We start from the raw sequence: 27963 nt of genomic DNA, 5'->3' as shown, positions 1-27963 counted from the left end.
GCTTGTTCCCCGGGCACACTGATGAATTTTTATTCTGAATAAGTGCTTTCTCTGGGCTTTTCTTAAGCAATGTACTTACCATCTTTTCAGAATGTGTATACCGAAAGCAATTACTACATGCTGTTTTTTGTGATGTAGCTGTCACCCTAAGGCATTTTTGGGTATCTGTGTCTAACACAGCTGTTTCTTTTTCTCATTTAATGCTTATCGGTTCCATCAAGTCACCAAGCTACTGTAGTATTGTCAACACTATGCAGCCCCTTTCCAATTCTTAGCAATGGAAGGCAAATGACATATTTCCTCTTGAAGCTGGGAAGATGCGCTAGGTGTCAAAATACAAGAAAAATATAAGAAAAACCAACCACCACAACAACCAAAAAACAAACAACAAAAAAACAACCCCAAAACTCAGTCATTTTTTAAAAATCCTAAATGGGTAGAATGAGAAGATTAAGCTTTGTAGCCCTCTCCAACCATAGATCACAATCCCTCACTCATTCTTATTGGCTGCTGCAGGAAAACATGCTGCTCTTTTTGTCTGATCCTATGTATGATAACTTTCTCAATTCTCCTGAATTTATTTCTTTTTAAAGCTGATTTGCCACCTGTTGTCATCCGTTTCTCTGAATGAGCATTGCCCTGCCATGATTAGATAGTGATTTTTGAAATGTCTACTTCTGTAGCCATTCCTGATGTTTAATCTTGTCTTGCCTTAGAATTTCCAAGTTTCTGCCTCCTTACTTCTCCTTTATGTATTTTTTCATCAGTGCCCAAGTTTGGGTAAGAAACCATGCAAGCCAATCCAAGAGAGAGCGGATTGTTTCTGACGAGGTGTGAGCCATGGAGTATTGGTCACAGTCATTGAGTACTTATTTTGTAGGATTTGTCATGCAACATCAGTGACTGTGCTCACCATGACATTTTCTTTCATTCTCTGTTTCCTTTAGATCTCAACTGTAGGGCTGAACACAGAGCTTTAGCCACCTTTGGTTGGAGTTGCAGAGGCTCAGTGAATCAGAAAATCAAACTTCTTCTCTCAGTGAACTTTTTTTGTTTTCTGTTTTTCCTAGAGATTAGTGCTTCTCTAATCTTAGCACCCTCGTAGTGAAAAAACTCTTGCAGTGTGTTCTGGATGGATCACACATAGGTTGTAGTTTACTAACAGGTCCTGGGTTTCTGAACATCAGCCTGGTGTATGATCTGTAGCAGTTAGGAGTCTACAGTAGTCTTTGCTAAAAGGCATAGGGTTTTTACTTCCAGTTCTGGAAGCCAACCTTAAGCCCTCAACACCACAGATAGAATTAACTTCATTCACAACCAGCAAATTCATCTTAATAAACGTCTTTCATAAGGAGAAAGCTATTCTTGGCTTTAAATATGGGGTGATCTTTGCCATCACTGGTCGACACCTTGTCCCACTTTCTAATTAGCCAGATTGTAAAGAATGCTGCACAAATAACCACTGTGAAACTGGAGAGCTCTAGATCTCTCTTGGAAAATCAGTTGCCAGACTAATTGAGAGACCATTGCTGGTCTAGAAGGCTGTGTCAAGGAATTTTTAAAAACACAGTTTGTAGATCAACCTGTTAAAATTTACTGATAAGCACGCGTGTGTTGAGGAAGCTGGGAGTGATTTGTGATCCAAAAAAGTTTGGGAAGATCGTGCTGTGGTACAGGATTGGCTTACTTGGCAGTTACACTGTTGGCTCTTCGACTTTCAAAACTCAGATGCCTTCAGACATCTTGTATGTTTACACTTTCCCTTCCTTCTGGCAGTGAAGCATTTCTCTCTGTCAGCAGTGGAGGACCGTGCTTTAAGCTCCTTTTCATTCATTGCAGTGATTCAGACTCTCGTATTCCTCCCACTCTGATAGAGCCATCTCAGAGACTTGATAGAAAGCTGGCCAGCCCCGTGGCCCCAGCAGTGATCCACAGCAGACTTGGACTACTGTCTCTCAATCCTTTCTGGTGCTTCCAGCTCTCTTTGAATGGGTATACATATGCAGGAGTCTCCAAGCCTGTGTGCATGTGATTAACTCCACAGTGCAAACAGATGATGTTTGATCTTCTGACTAGTGAACAAGATCTGATGTCAGTAAAGAGAATAGTTGTTGATGTTTAATGGACAGGCTGCCTCGTGCCCAGACTGTTTCCCAGAAGCAAAGGGCATCTTTCTGATCATTTCCATGCCGTTGTTGACTGTGGAAGGGAGTGAGAGAGGAGGGCTGTGTGACCATTGAGCTAGTCCTCTGTGTTACTGATCGTGTGTAGGAGAGAGGAGGAGACAGGAATTGAATGTAGGCTATGTCAGGACTACTACCTGAAGCTGTTTTGCTAACAGGAGCTGTGGCAATGCACTGCAAGCTTCCAAGCCTTGTTTAGCAGTGCATGTGTTATACGGCGTGACTGCACACTCAGAAATACAAAGAAATAGTTGGGCTTGTCTTGTCTTCTTGCAAGTCATGTTGCTGGAGATTCTTTGCAAATGACACCATTGCCTGTGTGAGCATGGGTAGGCATGAAGTTTTCCCTGAATACAATTGACTTCAGACACAATTGCTAGCCTTGCTCACGTGTGAACTTTCTTTTATTCTGGAAACCCTTCAAGTGTCCCAGGTAGTGACCTGCGTCCTCCCTGCTTGGATTGTGCCCATGAGAAAGATGCTTTTTGCAGCAAACTTTCCTTCTAAATGTTTCACCAGCAAATCAGAGGTATGAGCTACCTTTTGCTGTCACACCACCCTATGGTGTCTCTCAGAAATGGGCAAAAGACAACGTGGCATACATCCTTTTGCCTTCTGATTTTCGTCATGATGTGGCCCAGATCTTTCTGTTGTGTTTAGAATTGTAGAATAATAGAATCCTTAGAGTTGGAAGGGACCTTTGAAGGCCATCTAGTCCCAGCTCCCCTGCAGTGAACAGGGTCGTGCACAGCTCAGTCAAGTTCATAGGTTCATAGGTTCATAAGGTTGGAAAGGACCTACAAGATCATCTAGTCCAACCATCCTCCTATCACCATCCCTACCCAACTACTAAATCAAATCCCTTAGCACCTCATCTAAACGCTTCTTGAACAGCGCTAGGGATGGTGCCTCAACCACCTCCCTAGGCAGGCCATTCCAGTGCCTGACCACTCTTTCAGAGAAAAAATGTTTCCTCAGGTCTAATCTAAATCTTCCCCGGCGCAACTTGTGGCCATTCCCTCTCGTCCTGCCATTATTTATCAGGGAGAAGAGGCCCACCCCCTCCTCACCACAACCCCCCTTCAGGAAGTGGTAGAGTGCAATAAGGTCTCCTCTGAGCCTCCTCTTCTCCAGACTGAACAATCCCAGCTCCCTCAGCCGCTCCTCATAAGACTTGTGCTCCAGACCCCTCACCAGTTTTGTTGCCCTTCTCTGAACACGCTCCAGGGCCTCAATGTCCTTCTTGTAGTGAGGGGCCCAAAACTGAACACAGTACTCGAGGTGCGGCCGCACCAGAGCTGAGTACAGGGGGATGATCACCTCCCTGCTCCTGCTGGCTACACTATTTCTAATACAGGCCAGGATGCCGTTGGCCTTCTTGGCCACCTGGGCACACTGCCGGCTCATGTTAAGCCGAGCAGGTCTTTTTCTCCTCCGGCTCCACTTACGGGACTCCGGGACAGCCTGCTCCTGTGCCTTTAAAATTTCCATCTTGAGGAGCATCCAGGCTTCCTGGACCCCTTTACCCCTCAGCAGCAAGTCCCAAGGGACCCTTGCAACAAGCATCCTGAACAGGTCAAAATCTGCCCTCCGGAAGTCCAAGGTAGCAGTTTTGCTAGTCACCCTCTTGACATCACCCAGAATAGCAAACTCCACCATTTCATGGTCACTCTGGCCAAGACAATCTCCAACCTTCACATCTCCTACTAGTCCTTCCCTGTTAGTAAAAAGTAGGTCTAGCAAGGCATCTCCCCTGGTAGGCTCTTGCACCAGCTGTGTCAGGAAGCAATCATCCACACATTCTAGAAATCTCATGGACTGCTTCCTCTGCGCAGTATTATATTTCCAGCATATGTCAGGGAAGTTGAAGTCCCCCATGAGAATGAGTGCTGGCCATCGTGCAACATCTACGAGTTGTTTATAGAACACCTCGTCTATTTCTTCATCCTGACTAGGTGGTCTATAACAGACCCCCACCACGATGTCACTCCTAAAGACTATCCCCCTGATCCTTATCCATAGACACTCTACTTTGTCATTTCCAACCACTAGCTCTTCAACATCAAAACACTCTCTGATATAGAGAGCTATGCCACCACCCTTTCTTCCCTGTCTATCCCTTCTGAAGAGCTTGTAGCCATCAATCCCAGTATTCCAGTCATGGGAGAGGTCCCACCATGTTTCTGTAGTAGCCACAAGGTCATAGTTAGCCTGCTTCACAATGGCTTCAAGCTCTTCTTGAAGAGCTTCTTCTAGTATCCCATGTCCTTGATTTCAGATCAGCATCTTCATGACCCACCTGTCTAACTATGGGAATGACCGCCTGGGACTGTACACTTTTGAGAGCCTGGTCAAGTTTGTGCAGTGCTGGACCAACCTTCGCCTGCAAACACTGCCCCCAGTCCAACTTGCAAAGAAGTACTTTGAAATCTTTCCCCAGGAGAAGAATCCCTTGTGGCAGGTGAGAAAACTGTTTTATTCACTCCTAGTGGTTTTCCTAGAGCTACGTTTGATATTTAAAGCAGAGAAACTGCTGATCCAAAGCACAGAGTGGTCATGCATGAAGGTTTAACCTTTGTGGCTTCAGGCTGCAAGGGGCAAATTACAAAGTGGAAGGGATGGTGGGTGGGAGGCCGCAGTAATGATGTGAGCTTAGGGACAGGGGAGGCTGGTGAAAATGACTGCAAAGAGAGGCTGTAGACATTTGGGTCATTAATGGGCTTCCGTAGAGCAAAGTGCTGTGAAATGCTGAGTGTATGAGGAAGAACCCTGTTTGTTGCTGCAAGAGCTTGCAGGCATGTTAACATGATTAATCTTAAAGTAATTTCACACCACAGAATTCATGTTCATTAAATAAAAACATGTTTATTCCATTTTATCCCAGAGCAGCAGCTCTGTGCCTGCTAATGAGCAGATGAAATTAACTGAAGGTGATAGAGTTGTCTGTCTGCCAGCAGTTCACAGATGCTGAGCCGTACTACCATGGTGGCCCAGCCCAGTCTGGCTACACAGGGCAAGGCCTGTGGTTAATGCTCTCGGAGGGACTTTGGCTTCTGTGTCACTTCAGAGCTTTTGAAGAATGTTCCCTCGTGTTTTTATCCAACTCTTCTTGATGCTTGGCAGCGCAGTAGTGTGGCTGTGAAGTGTTCCTCAGATGCTAATAGCATTTTCCCTAGAGGATCAGCTTTCCAGCTTTTCCTCCCATTTTCATTAGCTCCTGTGGTAATGCTTAATCCCATCATTTACGCTGCAGAATCCCTGTGATGATAAGAGGCACAAGGATATCTGGTCCAAAGAGAAAACATGTGATCGACTCCCCAAGTTCCTCATTGTGGGACCTCAGAAAACTGGTAATGTGAATACTTTATCTAAAAGCAGATTGCATCTTTCATCTCGTTCCTCCAGAGAGGAGAGCTAGAAAGGTCTGTGTTGCAGATCTGTATTGCTGCCCTTCACGCAATCTGCCAAACGTCCACAGAGATGTTTCAGAGATTCTCAAATTTGCTCTATACAAAATCTGGCAAGTCTGTTGCTTTGAGCCTTGATGCTTTCTTTGCACCAGTCCTTATTTGCAGGGAAAAGCCCTACCTGCAGAGCTGTGTTCTGGCTTTTCCACACAGGCTCAGAGAAACTGTGACCTTTCTTAGTTTGTCACAAGACATAAGCTGTCAGCAGGACTAAACACACGCTTAGCAAAGGTTACAGTGAGTGTCCCCTAGTGCCTTTATTGTGACAGATCTGTGTACCCGCCGCATCCTCCATGTCACTGCCAGTAGGAGGTTAAGATCCTCTTTTGTCTGACCTCTGTCACCACCTCTTAACTGCTGCAGCATTGTGGTTGGCAGTGACATGACTGTCTGTGTGTACTGTCCTGAGGAGTCCCTTCTAGCCTGAAGAGAGCAAAATCTCTTCAGCCAAAGCCGGGTCTTCAGACCTTGGCTTTCTCTGCAGTGCAGTGGAACAGCAGGCACCAGCCCAGCCCAGTGAATCCTGGCCTGAGGCAAGAAGCTTGTCCCAGGCAAACTGCTGTCTCTTGGCTTGTGTCACTGTGAAGCTGTTGGTGTGTGTGCAGCGTGGGTCCACTGGATCATGGCTCAGGCTGCTCGCAGTTGCACAGTAAGAAAGCCTTGTCCTGTATTGACCTGCAGAAGCCCCATAGCTGTGCTCCGGGCACAGAGCAGGATTATCAGACTTGGTTGGGTAAAGGGAAAACATCCGCAGCAGATTCAGGCCATGCTATCTCTAGCTGAATTCCCATTTGAGGAAATTAATGTCCCCAGTACGTCTCTTTCCCAAACACGTGATATTGTCCTGCAGTGCCCACACCTCCTCCTCCTTCTGGCAGGTGTGATTTCTGCCATTAGTAGTGTGGCTGCACTACCAGGAGCAGGGTTGGGATCAGCCCAACTGTGTTAAGAACACGATGTAGCCGACATGGCAGTTGTGCTATGGAGGTGACTTCATCAGCTGCATAAGTTGAGGTCTGGGACTGGACTATTGAAAGCCACACTTAGCTCGAAGTGCTTGGTGTCTCTGCTGTTGCAGCTTGTGTGAGAGTGGGTTAACGTGCTTTGCAGTGTAGATAAAGCTTTTAATTCAGCAAATTAAGTGTGAGTAGGTTCTGCTAACTTGTTCCTGTTGCAGGCACAACAGCTGTGCATTTCTTCTTGACCATGCATCCAGCTGTCACCAGTAACTTCCCAAGTCCATCTACTTTTGAGGAGATCCAGTTTTTTAATGGACCCAACTATCACAAAGGAATTGATTGGTAAGAATCCTGATGTGTGTTCTCTCCTAAGTTGCCCCTGCATTGTCTTATCCTGAATGTGCCTTTTGTCCACCTCAGCCTTCTTAGCAGCTTCTCCATTTCTGACCACTTGTTTTCATTGCTGCTGCTCAGCACATGTTCTGTATTTGCCTCCCAACCCCACTGCTCGCTCGCAGGAGTAGGACAGGTAGTTTCTGATCTTAATGACTGCTCACCAGCAGATACCTTGGGGCATGATGTAGCTTTACAAATTAGAGTCCTTTTTCACTGAATTCGTTGCTCTCATGAGATTTCTTCTCCTTTGACAAGTAAAATAGACAACAATGTGCTTGTTTAAAAGTTCTTTGTGGTTTCTGATTTAAGGCATACAGGACAGAAGGGACAACGTCCATGATGTTGTTCTGGGCCCTTTAGATTTACAGAGATACCACCACATGCCTCACATTGACTGCAGTTTCTCTTTGGCCACATACAGACCCTCCTCTTTACCTGTACAAGTATGCAGTTATGACAGTGTTTCCACGTGGCAGGGAATACAAACCACTGTGGCACTATTTGAGGAGAAGGAAAGACATCATTTTGCCACGTGCCATTTCTTTGCTGTGCCACTCTGCTCACCAGCATCCTCGTCTGTTTGGCAGGTACATGGAATTCTTTCCAATCCCCTCCAATGCCAGCACAGACTTCATGTTTGAGAAGAGTGCCAATTACTTTGACACAGAGGTGGTACCAAAACGTGGTGCAGCCCTGCTTCCTCGAGCCAAAATCATTACTGTCCTGATCAACCCTGCAGACCGAGCCTACTCATGGTATCAGGTAACTTTTCTCTTACGTTCTGTGGGTGAGCACTTGAGACATATTCCAGTAGGGTAAGACAGAAAGCCTGGCGGTAGAAAGCTAGGAATACACGTCCATAGGGAAGCCAGGAAAGGTGATGCAGGCTGCCTGGAGAGCGTGGACAAAGTTACATACAAAGGCAGTGGTGTCTGCTTGTATTGAGTCAGTGGGGTCTGCACAGAGATAGCATGGAAAGGGAGGAATTTTGTCTTCCTGCTCCTAAATTCAGCTTATGTTTTTCAGCACCAGCGAGCTCACAATGACCCTGTGGCACTCAATTACAGCTTCTACCAAGTGATCTCTGCAAAACCCCAGGCCCCTCAGGAGCTGCGCAACCTGCAGAGCCGGTGCCTGCTGCCCGGCTGGTATTCAGCTCACCTAGAGCGTTGGCTAACATACTTCCCCTCTGGGCAGGTAGGAGCTTTGGAGTGAAATAGATTAATAATGCTTTGACAGTGCTGACTTTGGAGGAGATCATGCAAAACTACAGGGTGTAGGGGATGAACACTGCAGGCTGACCTGAAACTAAGATGACTTTCTAGGTTTACTTCTAGATGAGCAGAGAACAAATCTTTCCCTTCCTCCCTTGCTCCTTCTCTTTCCCCAAATCCCTTCCCCTTAGTCCCTTTATATTGTTTTTATTTCACCTTCTCTCTTATCTTTTGGAACAAGAACCACCATTTGCTTCTCCTACTACAAGCCAGTAAGAAATCAGGCTTAAATAATTCAATTTTACACTGTAATGTATTTGTAAACGTAAATGACTACAAGATGATACTGTGATCTCTCAGACAGCTTGAGAGATTCAGGAGGAACAGCAGCATCAGTGCTCCCCTCCTTTCATCTAGGCAGCATGCAGCCCTGGGATCCCCTACAGGCCCAGCTGGTGTTCATCCACTTGTTGTGGTTTCATTGCTTTAAAGAGAAGCTCTTAGACTCTGCCACTTGTTACCTTCCATGTTGTGAAGTCTTTAGCTGTCTGCAGACGTTTAACTTTGCAAAAGGTCAGTTAATATACTCTACAGACCATTTCTGTCTCAAAATTCCCAAGGCATTTATAAACCAAGACATTATGAGTCAGAAAATATTTTTTCAATTTCTTCCTGATACTGCAGTTATCCTCAGACAGTCTGTATTCCAGCAGTCTTATAATGCCCATTAGTCTCTTGAGATTGCTGCTTTGGCAGTCAGTAGCTGCACTTGATAGAGCTGCCAAGACTAAAATTAGAGAGAAGGGAAAATAAATCAGAGACCTATATCGCTGGTTACTGTCAGAGTGCGACTACTGCAATTCAGCTATTTGTTGTGGAGTAATTAGCAGGAAGAGTAAGTGATTGGTGCTGCATCACAAGGAGAAGCTGTGGTGAGCAGGAACTCCTACAAGACAGTATGATGTGTAGCCAGAAGCTATTGTACTACTCCTGCAACTCATGCCTTCTCTGCATGAGAATTAAATCAGTAGCTCAGCCTGCCTCTTTTCTAAAGCTGATGCTAGGCAGGAGCTGGTTACTGTGTTCCTCCGTGTCTGTGGAGCTGAAGCAGGCAAACAGACGTTGAATGTTCCTACGTAAAACATACTGTCACATTCTTGGGCTTAAATCTCATTGCTTTACTATTCCTGCAGATCACTGACGTGAGGAATAACAGACCAGGGGCACCAACTGGGTGGTCACTTTAAAAAAGAGAAAGGAAAAGTAACTTGCATTGCATGGCCACTCTTTGTGGTGTGAGCTTTGCGTTGGCACACCATTCCTATACTTGCTAAGAGTCAGGGTCTCCTACATTCCCCAGACTTCAGTGTACGTAACTATTTTTCTTTTGAATAGTTGGTATCAGCAACTGTTGTTTATTGTCTAGTATATGTGTAACAGGAGAATAATCTTAGGTTATGGAAGAACACAACATAATGATTGACATCTGAAAAAAAGGGTACGCAAGACGATCTAGAAATAATGCTATTATGGGAGCTCAATACTGAGTTCCAGGGGGGGCTGCCCAAAGACAAGAAATTAGACAAACTCTGTAGGAATGTACTGTTCTGTAGTAGTTGTGGCCCTTATATCGTAAATTCTTTTATGCTACATCCTCCATTGTCTGCTACATCCTCCTCTATTGTGTGGCTCCAGAATAAGCAGACACCAGTAGCCTATACTCACATGAACGAAGGCAAGGGACAGTTCTGAGAGCTGGAAAGCCCAGCACAAGCTGTCGGTGCTCTTATTTCAGATTCTCATTGTGGATGGTCAGGAGCTGAGACACAACCCTGCCTCTGTAATGGACAACATCCAGAAGTTCTTGGGAGTTACACCGCACTTCAACTACACTCAGGCCCTAAGGTAGGAAAGTCATTTTTGGAGAAGCTACTTCCTTAGCCAGGTGTGGTACAGTAAGCATGTGATTAGAAGAATACATCTTGTCTCTGACCACAAGGCCTGCCAAGGTTTCAGAGGTATGTCTAAACCTTAACATTGATTTCAGATGGTTGTGTCTGGATGGCATAAGACCCTAGATTGGACTTGTAATTTAGTCCAACGAAATGAAAGGGGATGTTTTTTGGCACTGTCACAGAGAGGCATGTAGTTGCTCACAGCAGTAATTACCATGTTTTTCTTTTGGTCTTTGTGGTTTCAGAAAAGGTGCTGGAACTATTAGAGCTCCTTATGCTTTACGTTATACTGCAGTCTTGCAGAAAGCAGGGAATGTGACAAAAAAGAATGGCAGGCTGCTCTTATCTTCACCTAGATGGAGATTAGGGACACACTGTAAACTCTGAGGTGAAGAGTCTGTTATTACAGAAGATGTGGACTTGACAGGTGTTGAGAGCTGTCTGAGGAACTGTTAGCAGAGGCAGCACCTCGCTGCTACCAAGTTGAACATCAGTCAGCCATTACTATCTGTTCTCCATAGTGCAAGTGCAATTTGAATAGATTAAGTGCTAGCTGAAGGTGAACTGAGACAGTATCAGTCTTCAGTGCAAACTCTGCAATCCCACCGGAAATGTGGAATGTTGTCCCTTGCTGCTGAAACCTGACTTTTCACAGCTTCTCTGCCATCTCAGCCTCTCCTAGATGAGGGTAGTAGGTGTGTCTGTGTGTAGGTACACTGCAATTGCTCTTCCTTTAACAGAAAGGGTAGGAGTACTTATTTAGGCCTCCTCCTCCTCCTACAGATGTTTTCCAAAGGAGTGCCACATGGCTGCCCTGGGGTGTGCAGATTTAAAGAAATATTAGATTACTTGACAGCCTTGCAGAAGGATGTCACAGCAGTCAAGTACTAAACACAACAACAACAACAACCTGAATTGCTCAGATAAAAAAAATAATTACAATAGTAAATTAAGCATTGAAACAAGAAATACCTGTACAGCTATTTAGTTTCTGCTGCTGCTAATTGGGTATGCGGCCATACCTCCTAAATATCAGTGTCCTTTTCAGATTTGATGAAGCAAAAGGATTTTGGTGCCAGCTGTTAGATGGAGGAAAGACTAAATGCCTGGGAAAGAGTAAAGGAAGAAAATACCCTGACATGGATTCCTCGGTGAGTAACTTTCTCACATTTGTTAGCAGCAAGAGATGAGATGTAGACACATGAAATGCAGTGGAGCAAATCCACCTGGATTTTCCTACTGCCAGCGACAGGAAATGACCTGTGGACCAGTGACAGAAACATGCTAAGGGTAACGTCTTCTTTCATGCTGATGTAGTCTGTCTTTTCCATGCAGTCACGTCTGTTCCTAAGAGACTTCTACCGGGAGCACAACATTGAATTATCCAAGCTGATGAACAGACTTGGACAGCCCCTTCCAACCTGGCTCCGAGAGGAACTGCAGAACTCCAGCTGGAGCTGAGAAGGACTCTTCTGTTCCCAGTGCTGCTGGGATGTGTGGTGCTCCAACACGTGCTATGATGCCATCTCTCTTCAAGCCAAAACAAGTGGACAATTGAGCAGTAGCAGAGAATGTGCATGCGGAGCCTTTCCCCACTGCTGGGAAGGGCTGCTGCTTCTGACACTGCCCTGGGGCATGGAGTGCAAATCTCATTCTGAAGTATTAATGGGTGTCACACTTTGACTCTTACTTGCAGGAAGGATTTGTAATGCCGGCCCTACTTCAAGCAGGAGCGAGAGCACGGTTAACACTTTATGTTTAAATTACTCTTCTCAGTATATGAAACAGGCACTAGTTGGAGGGTTAAAGTCTTTCTCTTCTGAGTCCAGAAAAAAAAAAAGACGTATACAGAGCCCACTGATGAGAAAAGAGGAACAGCTTAAGAAAAGGGGAATCTAGTCCAGTAAACCTCAGCTTTTATCCAGTAATCCAGCAACAGCAAGGTACAGGAACACCTCTTTATTCCCCCTTGTAGACACAGTGGCCACGACCATTACTTACAGTGCCACTGTGTGTGTGTGCTGGGGACTGCGCCGTCTTGGAGACACATAACAGGCATGAGATTCCCTCTCCTTACCCACAGCCTTGCTGGTGCAATACGGCGTCCAATGACTCTGGTCACTGGGCAGTTGGAGATGAGGCAAAGCTGCAGATACTGACACAAAATTCACTTCTAACCTTAGGGAAAAGGTTGCCATGTGCGACAACGGCAAGTATTTCTCTGTAGGGGCTTCAGCCATTTCAGAAGATACCCAGGGAATGGTAAGTCAAGTCAGTCCCCTTTGAGCACTTTGGAGGCCTGTGTTAGCAGAGCACAGGAGCTGGGGGAGGCAAATCTCAGGTACTGTTAAATAAGGCTGAAGTAGCTGAAAGCAGACAGTTCAGTTCCCCCTGTCTGATTAACTTTAAAAAAACAAAAAAAAAAAAGTTTTTTGTCTTTTCAACAGCTCCAGGGCCTCTACCATGTATGCTAACACCTGTTAACCCCCCCCCCCCCCCCCCTGCAGTCCAGCAGTGCAAGGAGAAATAAAAAACCCAACCCAGAGTAAGTACCACTACAATATACAGGGAGGGCTTAACATTTTAAGCAAGAATGTGGTTTCCTGTATCCAAAAGGGGCTGTTTGTTTAGATTACTATTCCTGCACATAGTGGATAATTTAAGTACACTACGGCGTTGTGCCTCCTCTTGCAGTTGCTGGATCATTTTTCTCAGAGGAAATCCTCCATCATGGTTGTACGTGTTTTCTGTTGCTGAGCCATGGGCTTCTGAAGTTGTTTGGGCTATTGTCCCTCCCTCCTGGGCACAGATGGAGCTGTACTGCTGTGGTTCCTAGGAGGGGGCAGGATCCATGTGAACACAGGTTATGGAAACTTCCACAACTGTCACGAGCTTCTTTTCTCCTAGCAGTGGAGAAAAGTTGCTTCAACCAACCAAGCTTTTCCATTGAGCCTTAGGTATCGTGTATTTCTGAATGAATGGTGCATTTACCATTGTATGTAAATGTATATAGTATGCAATATAGTATTTTATTTCATGTGCCCTTGGAAAGGGTTATTTTTGTGCAGCCAAAAAAAAAAAAAAAGACAAAGACTAGAAACCCCTCTCTCACTCCTGTTAAGAGAGAAAAGCCCAACTTCCTGCACTGGATCATGTATAGCATCATTCACATTGAATGATAATGAAGAAATTCTTGGCTCTCAGAACTGAGCACAAGTGTCTGAATAAAGGCTAGGAGTAGTAGTAAGTGGATTCAATAAATGTACTACTTATTTTTCTTCCTTGTGATGATTTGGAGTGATGTCGTGGACTGTAAGCTGGTAGAAAGATAGAGAAAAGCCCTGGAAAACATATTCCACTTCTTACAGCTGACATCTGGGAGGGCAGCAAAGGTGGTTGTTGTAATTATAAAATTGTAACTTCTGTTTGCAGCTGTAACAGCGTAGTAAAGATGTCTTTCTTGGTATGTGCAGCTGGAAGCTTGCTGAAGCCAGTACAGCACAGAGAACCCGTGGTCTGACTGGGTTGCACTGCTGATGACTTTTGAGCTATTCCCAGCTACTGCTGTAGCTCCCAGCTGCTGTGCTGCAGCAACAGAGCTTTGCTGTGCCATTGCTGTCCAGATGTGCAGCCATTGCATGGCCTTGGCCAGCAGCCCGTGAGTAATCTATGTAACACTGAACCTTACATTCAAGCTGTAGCAAAATATTATCTAAATAGTCACAGTTGTGACAGAATTATAAAATAACCTATCATCTCTCTCTTTACCATGCACTTCAGAAACAAACACAGCATCTGCAAAACAGGTATTCTTTACATTCTGCCACAGCAGCCCAGTGCTGCTGCTCCATTACACACAGATCCTTCCTTCTCTTGATCTGTTACAGGTTGTCTCTTACACCTTTACCTCATACCCCATACCCTGGGGATGTGGTAAATCTTCAAGTAGATGGATTCAAACATTAAAAAATAGTCAAGGTTCCAGGAACAGATTTGGAAGGGACTTACTAAATGTCAGGGCTGTTAACAGGCAATAGTCCTTCAATCAAGGCAGGAAAGAGCAGCTCTGTGCTCTCATTATTTGTCTTTCCATCCCCACTGATTTCTTTGTTGCTGTGCTAGTTCTTTACCGCTTACAGTAATGGAAAACAAATACCTGCTATGGCTAGATCCAAAAGTAAGATGTCCTGATCTGATTTAGCCAGACACACTGATTACTTGTTCCTGACACAGTCACTTTCTTGCTGCTGATCCTCACAGTTCATTTTGACAGTGGAAATAAGTAGCAAATAAACCTTATCTTCTTGCCTCGCTATTTAGTAGGGAAGAACTTGATGGTGAGTAGTTAGCTTTCAAGATGAGGTAGATGTTAAACATAAGACATTACCTGAAAATTGTTTTGCAATGTATTAATGTTTTCCTTTTTTTTGGCATAGGAAACTGAGCCATCAGAAGGGCCCGTGATTTTAATTGTAGCCAGATCAGGTCACTTCAGAACTGGAAGTGTACATAGCAGGTGAGAACTGTCAAAGAAAATGCTAAGAAACAAATTTAAAAAGTAAAATAATAAAAAAAAGCAAGCCAGCAGAGTGTATATGGCAAACTTAACAGTTAAGAATGCTCAGCAACATGAAGCCATAACTCACTCCCAACCTCTGAAATTCAGTCAATTAGAAAGATACTTACTTTAGTTGAGTGCTTTCTAATTTGTACAGGAAATACAGGGAATTGGTAAGAACGTTCACTGAAGGGTAGAAGACATTTTAAAGGTACTGGGAGAATTTCCTCCATCTCCGTAGACTCATCAAGTCTATATAAAATCTGATCCCTGAAAACTGCAATTATTATTATTATTTTTTAAATTGATGACAGTACTGCAGAAGCACGGGCTTGGCAGAAGTGTACAGGTAGTGGAAGTCAGAAAGAAACACAAGTGTGTAGTTGAATTAATCTAATGAGCACCTTGATTAAATATACTGCTACTATTGTTTTTCAGCAGTTCTACATATACAGTTGATAAGAGACTCCTTTGATTCCTTGCTTATAATTTTGCCTTATCAATAGCAGTATGGCAAGAAAAGTAATGACAGTTCAACCTGAACATGAATGCATTTGCTCATCCCTTGGCTGACTCCTAACTTAGACTGTGTGTCAGTGAGTGAGCCACCAGGTGAGTGTGATCTAACAAGCACAAGGGTTTTCAGCAGCCTGTCTCAAGCTAGGAAGAAAAACACCAACACTCAGTCGGATATAGACTGAGTAGTGGTTACCCCCCCCACACCCTTCCAGTTATTATTAGGATTTCAACAACTATTGTTTGTTTCTGTCCCCTTCTTTCTTAATGCCTTATGGAATTAAAAACCAAGAAATCAAAAAGGAAAGAATAAAAAAAACCCCACTACCCATAAACATTAGGAATTAGTTAATTTAACTAACTCTCATCTTTGAAAAACACCTTAGAGGTCGATTTTGCTACAGCAAAGTATCCCCGACACTTTGATCTCCACTGCTCTAGTGGAATATGTAGACATAATTTATTGATCTATTTTTAGCTTTAAAGAGTGTTTTCCTTCAAAGACTCAAATCCTCATCATTGCCATCTGTATTACTTTATTGACTTCTCTAGTCTCTCCAAAATGCTTGCAGACCATATGTCTGTAATCCTGACACTGCAATAGCAGGCTGAAATCCAGCTGAAGTTTACTTTGCAGTAACAACAAAGGATCATAGATCAGACCGTTCTCAGAACCCTGTCAAGTATTGGAAAAGGTGCACGTCAGGATTTACAGCAGCGTGTTGACACTACGGCACAACTGCTGCCCGTATAGCCCCAGCATGCTGAACAACAGTGTACTCCCATGTGACTTACTTACTTAAACAAGACAAACTGAAGCATGAAACCAGAGAAAGTTATGGAAGACCATTCCACCTCTGTGCACATGTACTATACACAATAGATTTTAATGCATTGTTAGCATTTCGACCCCAGACCCTTAATAGTCCATCATGCCCTTAGTGGCAACAGAGTAATTGTGCAGTGCAGACTGTACAGCATTAAGTAGTTATGCTATAACTGCAAACAAGCAAATCAGCAAGAGAACAATTGCTTACAGAGCACAGACACTGTTGTTATACCAACAATTAACAATATACAGCACTGGAGTTACCTTGTGACAGCTCACAAAGCTTGTATTTGGCAGTTAGCCCTGAGAAAAAAGCTTTAACTCATGACAGGCTCAAGCTGAAACCCTAGCACAGAATATCCCCAGACTGCACTTGCAGTTTTCACAGATTAACGATGCTCTCTGATAGGAGCAGTTGCCCACCCTGCCCCCAAGCTCAAGTTCAAAATGTGAGCAGGAAGTGGAATGAAGATCAAAATCCACATTGAAATTGTGCTGAGAAGTGAAAGGAGAGGTAGTAAACAAAAATGGTAGCATTTCAGAAAGATCCTCTTGTTATTTTACCATAATCACATCATGTGAAGCACTAATTAGGACACAGAGAAAAAACAATATTCTAAATACACTGTAGTTGAGAGCAGTTCATGCTATCATTGGGGATGGATTAAAAGCAAAGTCATACAACAGTTGTGGCCATAAAAGGTATGTATATATTTTTATAGTTAAGTGAAGTGGTGCTAGCCTGACCTGCATTTTTAATTTTTCAGTTTCTGTTTTTTTAAAAAGTCATCAACAGCTTACTGTTTTTGCAATATATCCCAAAAGTGCATCCTGGAAACTTCATTTTAACACCGTGCCCTTTCCTCAATTCCTGGACAAGAAAAACAAAGCCAAAAAACAACTTTTCCAAGTCTTACAGAAAATTACTTCAAATTTATGCCACATTGCACATTGCTAACTTCTTTATACCAGGATGTGGTATTAAATGTCACACACACGGACCTTGCCGACTCCACTTCTGGTGCAGAATTCTTCACGGTTCTTTAGCATGATGTAGCAGTGGCCAAGGCATCTAAATGAGCTAAGCTTGATTAAAAACAAAACCCCCACCCCCAAAAAATCCCAACAATTTAGGTTCAGAGTGCTCCTATGAGGTTGTTTCTGTTGAGGTTTTCTCAGAGAAGGAAAATGTATATCCTAAATAAATACTAATGAAAGAAAAATTGGAAAGAAACACACTTTTCAGCTAACTGTAGCCCTGCCTGTTAGGCATGTTATTCATCAGATGACAACTCTGATTGTACACTGGCTGTAAAGATGCTGAAATCTAAAGGCAAGTCATGGCCTCCTGCATCATACTCCTGGAAAAGGCTTCCAAAAGGAAAACTTCAACAGGCAGGAAAGATGGTTGTAGGTGAGTATGTCCTGTGCACTTCCCTACAGAAGGGGGAAGGGAAGCAGGACTTCTCAAAGGCTGAGGTACCTGATGTTTACAGAAGAAGGCTGCATCTGTATCAAGAGACGTGTTCCAAGCAATGACTGAAGCCTTTATTTTATCCACTGCATAAGAGCTAAATCAAAACATTCCTTCTGATGACCCAAATAGCCAAGAATCCAGATGTTACTTTGGCATATCTATCAGCTTTTCTAAAGTCAAGGTACTACCACCTCTAAAGACTGAGAAACTATGCAGGAATCAAAAGATTAAGTTTAGATACACTGCTGTCCTAGAAACAGCTTTATTTATAAGACCAGATATACACAAGTGGAAAAGACACTAGATGACCATTAACTTCTCCAGGGAAGAAACCTATTTCCTCTGATCACACGAGGAAATAAATCTAGCAAGTCAAAGAAAGTCACTGTGAACAAAGGACACATGAAGTACAATCTAAACATCTCGTTCCTCTTGCCTCCAAAGAACAGACAGTGAATTAGATGCTAGCAAATGTGACAGTAACCAACTGCAAGGTCATGCATTCCAGAATTTCATCCATCTTTGTGCCTCTGGGGGCTAGGCCTTATCCAAATAGCTGTAGCTATTAGTGCTGTGAACCAGTAGTCTCCAACCCAAGAAAGCAGCTTCTCAGCTATATAAAAGACATTCTGTGCTAGAAGGGCTCTAAAGCGGCCAGCTGCTATGGCAGACAGTCTTCACTACAGCCACCAAGTGCTGCTGATGAGGGTGATAACCCTGGAGACCATTTACTTCATATGAAAAAACACATGAGCTAACAGAAACTCAAAGGGAAGCTGAGGCAGCTATGACCTCTGCTCTTTCACAGGTTCTCTGCTGAAGTGTCTTCAGAATTTCTGAGCCTAAGTACCTTCCTCGTGTCTGGAACAGTGACCAAACTAACAAGACTGTATTGGATTTCATTTATCTCTAAATTATGGTAAACTAATGCTTCTTTAGTCACAATCATCTCTTATAAAATAAAGATTACCTCAAGAACCTTCCAGGCAAGTAGCAGGAAAAATGCATCTCCTTTCTCGGTCTCTTCCTGTCCTTGTTCAGATACATTTCTATGGCTCAGGAAGAATATCACATTAATAGATCTAAAGATCCAGGATGAGGAAAGTTCTGATAGGTCTGAATAAATGACAAAGCAGCCCCTCCACACAGCTCCCTGAGTGCTCTAGTTTTCAGAAAGAAGTCTGGAAACTCACAAAACTACTGACCTGTGCCTCAGACCACTGAGCTGCTTGTTCAGTCAACGTCAGCCTGAGGTGTGATTCCCTGGTTCTTCCTCTGTTTGGGCCCCGCAGCTGCTAGAAGACAACTCTTACAGGATGTGTCCTGGTACTGAAAACATCCAGCTTTCTTGCCCATTTTCTTCTGCTTCTTTCCTTCTAGAAGATGCTCTCTTCTCTACCCTTAATTGTTCTCCATAAACAATGGAAAGGAAAAGATTAAACTTTATTAGAAAACAGACATTTTTCTCCTCCTAACTCCTTTCCCAGCCCTGAACATGTGAGCACCAAAGGGCACAAAGTGGTCCAGGAACCCAGACTTGCCAGAGGTGTGCCAGGTCCTTTCAGAGGCCTGGACTTCTCACTAACAGGCAGCTCACAACCAATACTGAGTTAGCTTAAAAACCACAAAACTTAACACATTCTTACACTCATTGGCATTTATGATTAGCACATAACCAGACAGCAGAACACACGATGGAGGTATACAAAGGGTTGCAAGGAGACCTTTAAATAGTTACTGTTGAACAGTCAGAATTAAGAGGAATCTCAGACACACTTCTTGGCCTGTGCAGCACATGAAGTCAGACCAAAGGAGTATACTTATCTTTGTCTTATGCTTGTGAGTTACTTTGCTCATTTTCTTAAGAATATCATTGAAAATACAAAACAAGCATACACTTCTAGCTTGCAAAAACTGAAACCTTTCTATTGTCATTGGCTAAACCCAAGTAAGTAGCAAAATATATTACTATTGAGACATTGAGGTTCTTAACATATATCAAACCTCTAATTGTGACGTTAAAAAAAAAAAGAAGAAATATCTGTACTTCCTAGGGATGGCATTAGCCTTGTAAATTTCCTTGGCATAAAAACAAAAGCTTTCTAAAATTAATTTTCTGCAACAGAAAATGGGGTAGTCCAAACACCTCTCACAACTCACAGGACCAGAGTGCTCATCTTTAGCAATTACATCAAGTGCGAGCAGTTCTGGTTCTGCACAAAGCTCTGGAAATACAAAGCTCCACGTTAACACACAATGTCCAGAGCGCAAGAGGAAGCCAGTGGCCTTCCTGCAGACACCGTACTGGGATGGCCCAGGCTTTCCACCAGCTCAGCTCACACCCATCAGCCACCCAGTCAGTGCAGTCCTCAGCATCTGCAGAGGTATGGCATCCACAGAGCGCAACCAGACAAGAAACTTCTGGGTCACAGCTTGTGTAAAAGTTCTGGCCACCTGCCTCATGCTAGTTGCTATTCCCCAGTGAATCTTCGACTGCACAGCACTCACAGGAGCTCCCACTGACACACGGTTTGCCACTTCCATCAGAATGTCAGCATCACAGCAGAGAGAAAGAGAGAGTCAGTCTAAGAAAACAAGTGTTTAATCAGGAAACAAGAAGACAAGGGATAAGAAACTGATTACAGGAGAGTAATACCCCAGCCAAAGGAAACAAGATTGTACAACTCCAAACAACCAGGATCAAAACATCCTAAGAGCCAGCAGTGTCCGGCGAGGGACACTCTTGAGAAAGAGCCTGGCTCTTTCACTTCTGGCGGTTGCCAGGCAGCTCGGGGGCAGTCTTGGACCTTGCCCAAGCTCCATCCTCTGCCCTCAGCAGCTGCTGCAGAAAGCTGCAGAGGTGGCCCTGGCCCTGGCCCTGCTACTCCAGTCTCAGCTTCTCTCAGCAGGAAGGTGCTGAAAGGAATGGAGGGAGCACTGACTGTGCACCGCAGTCCCAGCCTCTCCCGTCAGGAGATGGTACGTGGAGTAAGAGAAGCCCATACATTAAAAAAAAAAAAAAAAAAAAAAAGTTTACATATTTATAAATGCCAAAATAAATATTTAAGACAGACTCCCCCACCCCTCAAACACATGCGCAATCACCCTGCAAACTGCTCGCAGGACAGCCTCCAGGGGCTCAGGGAAAAAAGCAATGACTACACCACAGGGCAGCCAGCTCAACTTCCTTCTCATTTCCTGATGCTTCTGAAGCCTGTAGCCCACTGGGAAGGTGGAAGAAGAGCGAGCAAAGCAGAGCACCAACACGCAACAGTGCTGGAGAGGAATGTCATGATATAAATACATCAGATCAGTGGTTTCCAACAAGTTAAAACTAAAATAAAGACACCAGAAGGAAGGATGGTGTAAATGGAACTACAACTACGCAGAGCAAAGGGTTGTGTGGAGCTCCACCTGCTGTCACGGTGAGAAGGTGGTCATTTCCAGGGATACCCTTTGCCACAGATCCTTTGTCTGCTTGCCACGCTTCAGGTTCTGAAGAATATCGTTAAACTGCATCACGCCCACGGGAGTCAGGCAGAAGGCGCTTCTGGCGCTGCGGATGGCATTCACAAAGTCATCGTAGTCAGCTGGAGCAAGATGGATCAGCCGGTAATGGATGTACTGGATGGGAACAGGGAAAAAGCCTTAAGGTATTTGCTCACCACCTTCATGCTGCTGACAGTTTCGACAGGACTCGAGCTCTGGAGGTGATATATCACACAGTTCTGCTACCCCAGGGGAGGTCGTAGGATCCAGAGATTCTGACAGGACGGTTAGCTCAAAAAGCAGGCCAAGGCAACTGCCAGTATCTGCAGGTGTTCGTTCTGTCCTTCGTGAACAACAGACAGTGGCACAGCACAGAGCAAAAGGGTTGGCTAGAGCCCTTCTCCGTCAACCATCAGCAACGAACCCTCATGCTATTTATTCATAGAATCATAGAGTCACAGAATCATAGGGGGTGGAAAGGACCTCAAGAGATCATCGAGTCCAACCCCCCTGCCAAAGCAGGTTCCCTACACCAGGTATTCTGCAGGTTGTACACAGGGACCCAGCATGTTCATGGACACCTTCACTAAGGGGCAAAGTAAGGAGTAAGGCTTGTTTACCACTAAGGGTAGGAGTAAGGCTTGCACTAAGTTGCTACAGCATTTCTCCAGGGCTAGCACACATCTCTTCCCATCAGCACTTCCCTCAACTAAGGCCCCAAAACTAAAAGTCCAGTCTTTAAGAAATCTGTTTCTCTCATGGAGCCCAGGAAAAAAAGCTCAAGTAAAGAAGCTGTCACTTCCCAGGAACGTCATCCAGGTGATGGGACAGTTAACCCAACCTGGACAGTATGTCTGCAGAATCACCCTTTCAAGAGAAGCACACGAGGATCCTGTTTATACTGGTTTAAGAAACAGGCAGCCTGCTCACAGAAACACATCTGTACCATTTTCAATAAATCCTGAGGCATCTCATCTGTACTGGTGGGTGACTAAGCCACTCCTGCTATAAATGCCAGCACTGGCACATCAGCCAGCCATAACAGGACTCTGTTATGAGGCAGACAGACTACAAATAAGGAGAGAATTAAAAGACCAAAAATAAGGAGAGAATAAAACAGCTTGAAAACGTAGCAAAAAAACAGTACAGAAGTTAAAAGGCATGGGTTAACATTTAGAGTGAGAAAGCAAAAGAACAGGGACCATCTCCATCCTGTATAGCGAGCACCAGAGACGAGAGACCTTAGAAGAACGAGTGCAATGTGGTCTTTTGTAAGCAGCCTCCATAAAGGCAAGCAATGCCTATCTGAGTCCCTTTGTGCCTTTCTGCATCAGGCAATAGATCAGATCAGCTCATGATAGCAAAGGCTTCTCCACACGCACACACACACTCAGGCAGTACCCACAGGGCAGGCAGTGCTCCAACAGGCAGGGAGACACACCACACGTTACCTGCAAGTAGACCTGCTGGCACCTCTGTACCAGCTGGTGGAAGGCTGGGGTGCGCAGGTGGTTGTGCACATGGGCAGGGTTGAGCCTCTGTAAAGCTTCCATGATGATATCCTGCAGCACAAAAGGGTTCAGCACTCCCTTGGCTGCACCGACACAAAACTGATGCACGTAGTTTACACCTGCACAGGAAGAAGTCAGAACAACAGCGTTGAGGTAAAAGGCACTCAAGAAATTAGGCGCATTCCAGGAAGAACCTGGACTTAAAGCATCATTTTCTCACTGTAGTATATCCTCCAGCAGCTTCATGGAGAGCCTACTGAACTTATAGGGACAAGCAGTTATTCTGATAAATCCATCAAACCTGAGGACAGACCAGGTACTACTTCAGACAGTGATATTTCCTGTTCACCTGTCTTTTAAAAAGATTTGAAAGAAAACTGATGGGACAGGGTAACTACAGAGACAAGAATACACTGCACCTTCTCCCACTCCTTGTCTGCTCATCTAGGAAGCAACTGCACCCAGGTCTTGTGGATACTGGAGAGAGATTAAGGCTTCCCCACTACATTGGAGCTTTGCTAACAGTAGCAGAAGTCATGCCACCAAGGTAGGCTCTGCGTAGAGTTGTTTTTAACCTTTTGCTACTGATGAAAGGATTAAAAAACGAGATGATAAAGAAGACCCAAGATCAAAGCATAACTAAAAGAAAACAACAACAAAAAAAAACACTTGGTGGTCTGAGCACCTATTCCTATAGAAGGTCTTCATAGAAAGAATAAATGCACACAAAGAAAAGAGAAACATTTACAGAGTAATGAAAAGGGAAAAGGTTACTGTTATAGAATGGAAGGCCTGAGCCCTGTCCAATCCCATGCACTTTTAAGCACCTCGAAATTCAACAGCATGCTTAGAGAACCCAGAAATGGAACAACTGCCTGGATGAAAGAGCAGCAGGGATCTTTTGAAAAATGCTCAGAAATGAGATCAGGAACCAGCCTCACCCAGTCTTTCAAGTTTCACTTTTAGAAGAGCTTTTCCCCCACCCTTCGTAGTCCAAATGCCAGAAGATGGATTACTGTTCTGGGTCTTACCTAGCTTTGCAGCCAACCCAAGGAGCCATTTTACATCCTCTGTGTAGGGTGGGCTGCGGGAGAAGTTGTTGGGATGATCGCTCTGAGTTCTTCGGCCAAGCATCTCCAGAGCCAGCATCCCTGTGAGAGAGGAGCAGCCAGAGTCAAGCAGCACTTTAGCCCAGGACTTCATTCACTGCAACGCTACCTCACTGGCCTGCCCTTCATCAGCAGAAAATTCCCTAGCTGCAAAGAGTCCACAGAGAAACAAAAAGTCCATCTTGGAGGCTGTCACCAAAGGAAGCAGCTGGATCTGCTCCAGACTGGAAAATCTGCTCAGCTATCACACTCCACCAGAGCTGCACAGAGACACTGCTAGATCTACAGCAGGATTAAGTCCCAAAGACAGACAAAAGATATCCTGAAAGCAACAGATAGCTTCAAATTTTGCAACAGAGAGGCTACCTAAATCAAACTACTTAGCTGCAAAGACAACAGGCCAACAGGGAGCAGCAGCAGCATCGATTTGCAAACTTATCCTTAATTCCACTACAGCTCTTCACACAAGTTCTCCATTTTAAACAGTTTTAAAATACTAACAGGAGCTATGTGATGCAAAAAGTCTGTTTTGATCTTCCAGACCCTCTTCCCCCATCTCCCTGTCTGTTAATCAGGCTATTAAAATGCCTTTCATAGCTTACTACTTATCCCTTTGATGCTTCCCATGAACATCTGCACCCCTTCCTGACAAGTACTTTTCTGGCTTTCTACGTAAAAAACTCAGGCAATCTTCAGACAGTCTTTCTTCAATTTCTTGCTGTTTCTCTTTCTTTGCTGCCCTGCAATGGCTTTTCTTATCTTAGGAGACTACCTCCTCCCTCCCCAAGTACCTGCTCTGTTGGACTTTCACTATATAGGAATAGCTTACTGCAGCCTACACTCACCCCACAAACCCCAGAACTGATATCCTTGTACAATAGTAATTTCAGGCACGGACTCTATTTCCTCATAACTAGTGTAACTGAGAAAGGAATACTAATTACTTACGCACACTTTATGACAGTATTCAACAGCCTGGCAGGAGAGACACAGGAAACATGCCTCTGTGCACGTGAAGACTCAACTGATGTTATTAAAAGAGGTGTGCCCGCACCACCCATGAGCAGCACAAACTGATCTTCTTTCCACAGCCACCTCCACAGAGCCCTATCGAGGCTCCCTACAATACAGTAGCAGAAGGGCAAGCCTCTTCCCTTTTACTAACCCACTTAGCTTTCTCTTTTACTCCCACAGCTCTCAACAATTTAACCTCCATATGTGACCACGAACTGGCTTTCCCCACATAGCTAGGATACCATCCTCCCCAACAAGTGCAGTAGCAAGTTTCCAAACAGTAAAAACCTGTAGCCCTGCCCTGAATCCTTCTCAAGGGGGGCACAGAAATCCACTTGGCTGTCTTACCAACTTGGTATGCGGAGTGGAGGTAGTGCAGACCCTGGGGGCTCACAGGCTGACTGTGCTGCTCATCCTCAGCAGGAAACCCCCCTGTAACAAGGGAGTTGGGCTGTGAGGACAGAGATGTCAAGGAAGCCCCCTGAATCGCTGGAAACGTTGATCCTGCATGGACACTTCCTACTGAAGAGAGCAAAACAGCAGTATTAGGACTCACTAATCAAAGCCTAAGAGAAGTTTTACTTGGGCCAATGTATTGTTTTATTACCCTCCATAAAAGAATACAGAAACCAAAAAACAAGGACAACTAAAACACATTGCAAAGTTCCCCAGGCTCTATATCACCTATGACTATGTGGGAAGAGGGTTACTAGAGGCTAGCAGCCAGTTGACTCTCATGAAGAACTGCTGCTGCACACCTTGGCAGCAGGTATGTACAGTAAAAACAGCAAGGAAACTTGAGAAGATTGTGTCCTCTTCAGACACTGAACTAATACAGGCAAGAGAAATCACAGGAAAACCCATTATACTGTACCACATAAGCTTGTATAGACAGCAGTTAACATTCATTCAGTAAGCTGTATTCTGACACGGGACTCAAGCTAATCTCTGTCTCTCAAGAAATGTATGGAGAGGAATTTTTTGTATTGTTTTGGTTTGTTTTTTTTTTTTAACATTTCTTAGTGAATAGCTGAATACCTGAGAACAATATTCTCCCCAGGGCAGACCTGTCTCACCTCCTCAGCCAAGCAGACACACAGTGCCAAATGATCCACAAAGTGGGGCAAAATCCATGCTACGTTTAACATCTGGCCACAGAGAATAACCCACAAGAATGAACTGAAATGATACCAGAGCTTGGTTGTCACCACGTGGCTATGTACTTCAGGAACAGCAAGTCACTATTTTAAGAACTGAAAGTAGAAGCTTCTGAAAGCCTTAAACAACAGCAACTGGAAAGGGTGGGTTTGTTTTTTCCTTTTGTTATTTAAATGCTTTAGCACGAGTAAACAGTTAACAACTCAGTCAGCAGCAGCTATTCCAGTGCTGCATACTGCTTGGAGGGTCTCACCACTGTTCTAGCCCCAACACAACAGGTAAGCAATCATTCAGCCTTGATGGAATTCTGACAAAACACCTGTCCACCCTACAGAAGTTCTACATTTCAGGCACTGGATGACTCCAATATCTATTTCTGCTACTGTCCGCTCCCTGCACACTCTCCTAGAGTAGTTACCAGTCTGCTCAAGATCATCTGCGTTCATTTTGTCCTAAAGAGCGGCTGTTGAGGGCTAAAACTTCAAGTAAGTTATAGGGCAGAAAGCCAGGAGGTCCAAGAAATTGAAATCTGAGAGTTGAAAATAATCTCAAATACTGCACATTTATCCAGACGACAATTATAGCTCCACTAGCTGACTCAGGCCCCACTACAAATCCCAGTACCACTGAGCAGGCAGTTTTAGGCTGAGGTGGATTTGGTCAGAGTTCAGAGCAAGAACTCTTGCCCCAAGCAGTGCAGGTAAGGAGCAGGACTCGGAGGGGTACAGCTAGGAGAGACACAGCAGCAAACCTACGCTACGCACAGCGCAGAGCTACAACACTTACTCGCTACATTGGAAGACAGTGACAGTCCTGTTTCACTGTGGTAGGGATGCACTGCTATCTGTGTCATGGACGGGACGGGCACGCCAGGGAACGACACTGCTGTGGCTGCCAACGACGGCGTTGTTACTGAGTAGGGGTACTGCGCTCCTATGAATGCTGGATGGACGCTCTAAAACAGAAGAACAAACAATGGTCATGCCACACTGTATCTCACCATTTCCAAGTCCAAGATATGATGTCCCCACACTAACTGCAAAGCGTGGAAGGCCCAATTACAAGGAGGAAGCATAGCAAGAAGCAGCGCAGTAACTACCTTGCACCACACGACTATTGCAACTGCTTGTTCCTCCTCCATTTAAATCTGATCACTTTGCACAAAAACATTCCAAGAACTTCCATAAGTAGGCAGAGGTTAAAATAACCTTTGTTTCCCTTTGTAGTCTCTATTTAGTCTCAAGATGACAAGGCTCCTCTCAAGTACATAGCATGTGTTCTGAAAAACTGTACAGTAATAAAAATCAAAACCTATTAATATTTTTATATTCTTTCAAGGCTTTACATGTACCTACAGAAGGCCCTTCATCAGCTGAAAGGCTGAGCTGGAGGGTCGAAGTAGGCATCACAAACCAGTAAGTGGATACATAAGGTAGATCTCAAAACACAGCATAACAGTGCCACGCTCTCTCCAGCTAGACACACTCAACCTCTGGAAGCAGTTACACAAAATTTCTGTAAATGAGCAAGCTACAGGTAAGACTCACCTGTGGGTACGCTGAGCCAGGCACCGGGAAGACAGCTGGACGTGGCATGTGCTGAATAGTGTGTCCAATATACTGGGGATTACAGGGAATGTGAGTCTGGAGGGTGGTGTAAGGGTGGAGGCCTTGGGTGTGTGTATGTGCCATTGTCGGTCCTGCCATTGTATGCTGCTGGTACATGGTTGAGCCCATAGAGATCACTGGCACGACCGTTGCTGCTGCGGTCACTGCAGCTGCCACTGTTACAGTGGTTGGCTCAGAGGTCACCCGGTTGTCTGTCAACCCACGTGCTGCTTCTGAGGCGGCCCGTGCACCGCTGGCGCTGCAGCCAGTGGCACCTTCTCTCTGGGCTGGAGTCCCACCAACAATCTGTTCGTAAAGCCAGTACCACTGGTGAGCTACTTCAAAGAGAACTTCTGGGTACACGCCACCTCCCTTGGCTGCCTCTTCTACTGCCATACAGGCCTTTTCCAGCATCAGATTATCCTGAAGGCAGAGGAGAAAAAAAAAACAGAAGCAAAGAGTGAAGGAAAAGGAACACAAGAAGGCAAACTACAACAGGAGAAAAGTATAAGACTCTTATA

The 27963-nt window shown here is 44.6% G+C and overlaps 2 protein-coding genes across 6 annotated transcripts in view; one reads left to right on the top strand and one right to left on the bottom strand.

Annotated features, from left to right (window-relative positions):
- The window catches only part of NDST2 (N-deacetylase and N-sulfotransferase 2), a 106142-nt gene extending 92691 nt beyond the window's left edge, over positions 1-13451 (top strand). For all 3 annotated transcript variants that reach the window (XM_065746501.1, XM_065746503.1, XM_065746502.1), the window contains 8 exons: positions 4462-4644; positions 5437-5533; positions 6828-6951; positions 7593-7767; positions 8032-8202; positions 10015-10124; positions 11223-11325; positions 11510-13451. In XM_065746501.1, coding sequence (XP_065602573.1) covers positions 4462-4644; positions 5437-5533; positions 6828-6951; positions 7593-7767; positions 8032-8202; positions 10015-10124; positions 11223-11325; positions 11510-11635 — 1089 coding nt within the window. In that variant the 3' untranslated portion in view covers positions 11636-13451. The remainder of the gene's footprint in view (positions 1-4461; positions 4645-5436; positions 5534-6827; positions 6952-7592; positions 7768-8031; positions 8203-10014; positions 10125-11222; positions 11326-11509) is intronic.
- Positions 1-27963, bottom strand: part of ZSWIM8 (zinc finger SWIM-type containing 8) — a 90293-nt gene that overhangs the window by 2783 nt on the left and 59547 nt on the right. The window contains exons 21-27 of one of the 3 annotated variants that reach the window (XM_065746485.1): positions 27383-27865; positions 26622-26790; positions 25026-25199; positions 23586-23705; positions 22495-22673; positions 20969-21178; positions 20353-20515 (exon numbers count right to left, since the gene is read on the bottom strand). In XM_065746485.1, the coding sequence (XP_065602557.1) occupies positions 20975-21178; positions 22495-22673; positions 23586-23705; positions 25026-25199; positions 26622-26790; positions 27383-27865 (1329 nt within the window). In that variant the 3' untranslated portion in view covers positions 20353-20515; positions 20969-20974. Of the gene's footprint in view, positions 1-20352; positions 21179-22494; positions 22674-23585; positions 23706-25025; positions 25200-26621; positions 26791-27382; positions 27866-27963 lie in introns of those variants that run through there. The other 2 variants (XM_065746486.1, XM_065746484.1) reach the window with 2 other exon arrangements.

The sequence above is a fragment of the Cyrtonyx montezumae genome, unplaced genomic scaffold, assembly GCF_038088225.1.
Source record: "Cyrtonyx montezumae isolate F1298 unplaced genomic scaffold, pur_monq_1.0 scaffold_4, whole genome shotgun sequence".
NCBI lineage: Eukaryota > Metazoa > Chordata > Aves > Galliformes > Odontophoridae > Cyrtonyx > Cyrtonyx montezumae.
The sequence above is the reverse complement of the archived record's forward strand: the minus strand, read 5'-3'. Positions and strand labels throughout refer to the sequence as shown.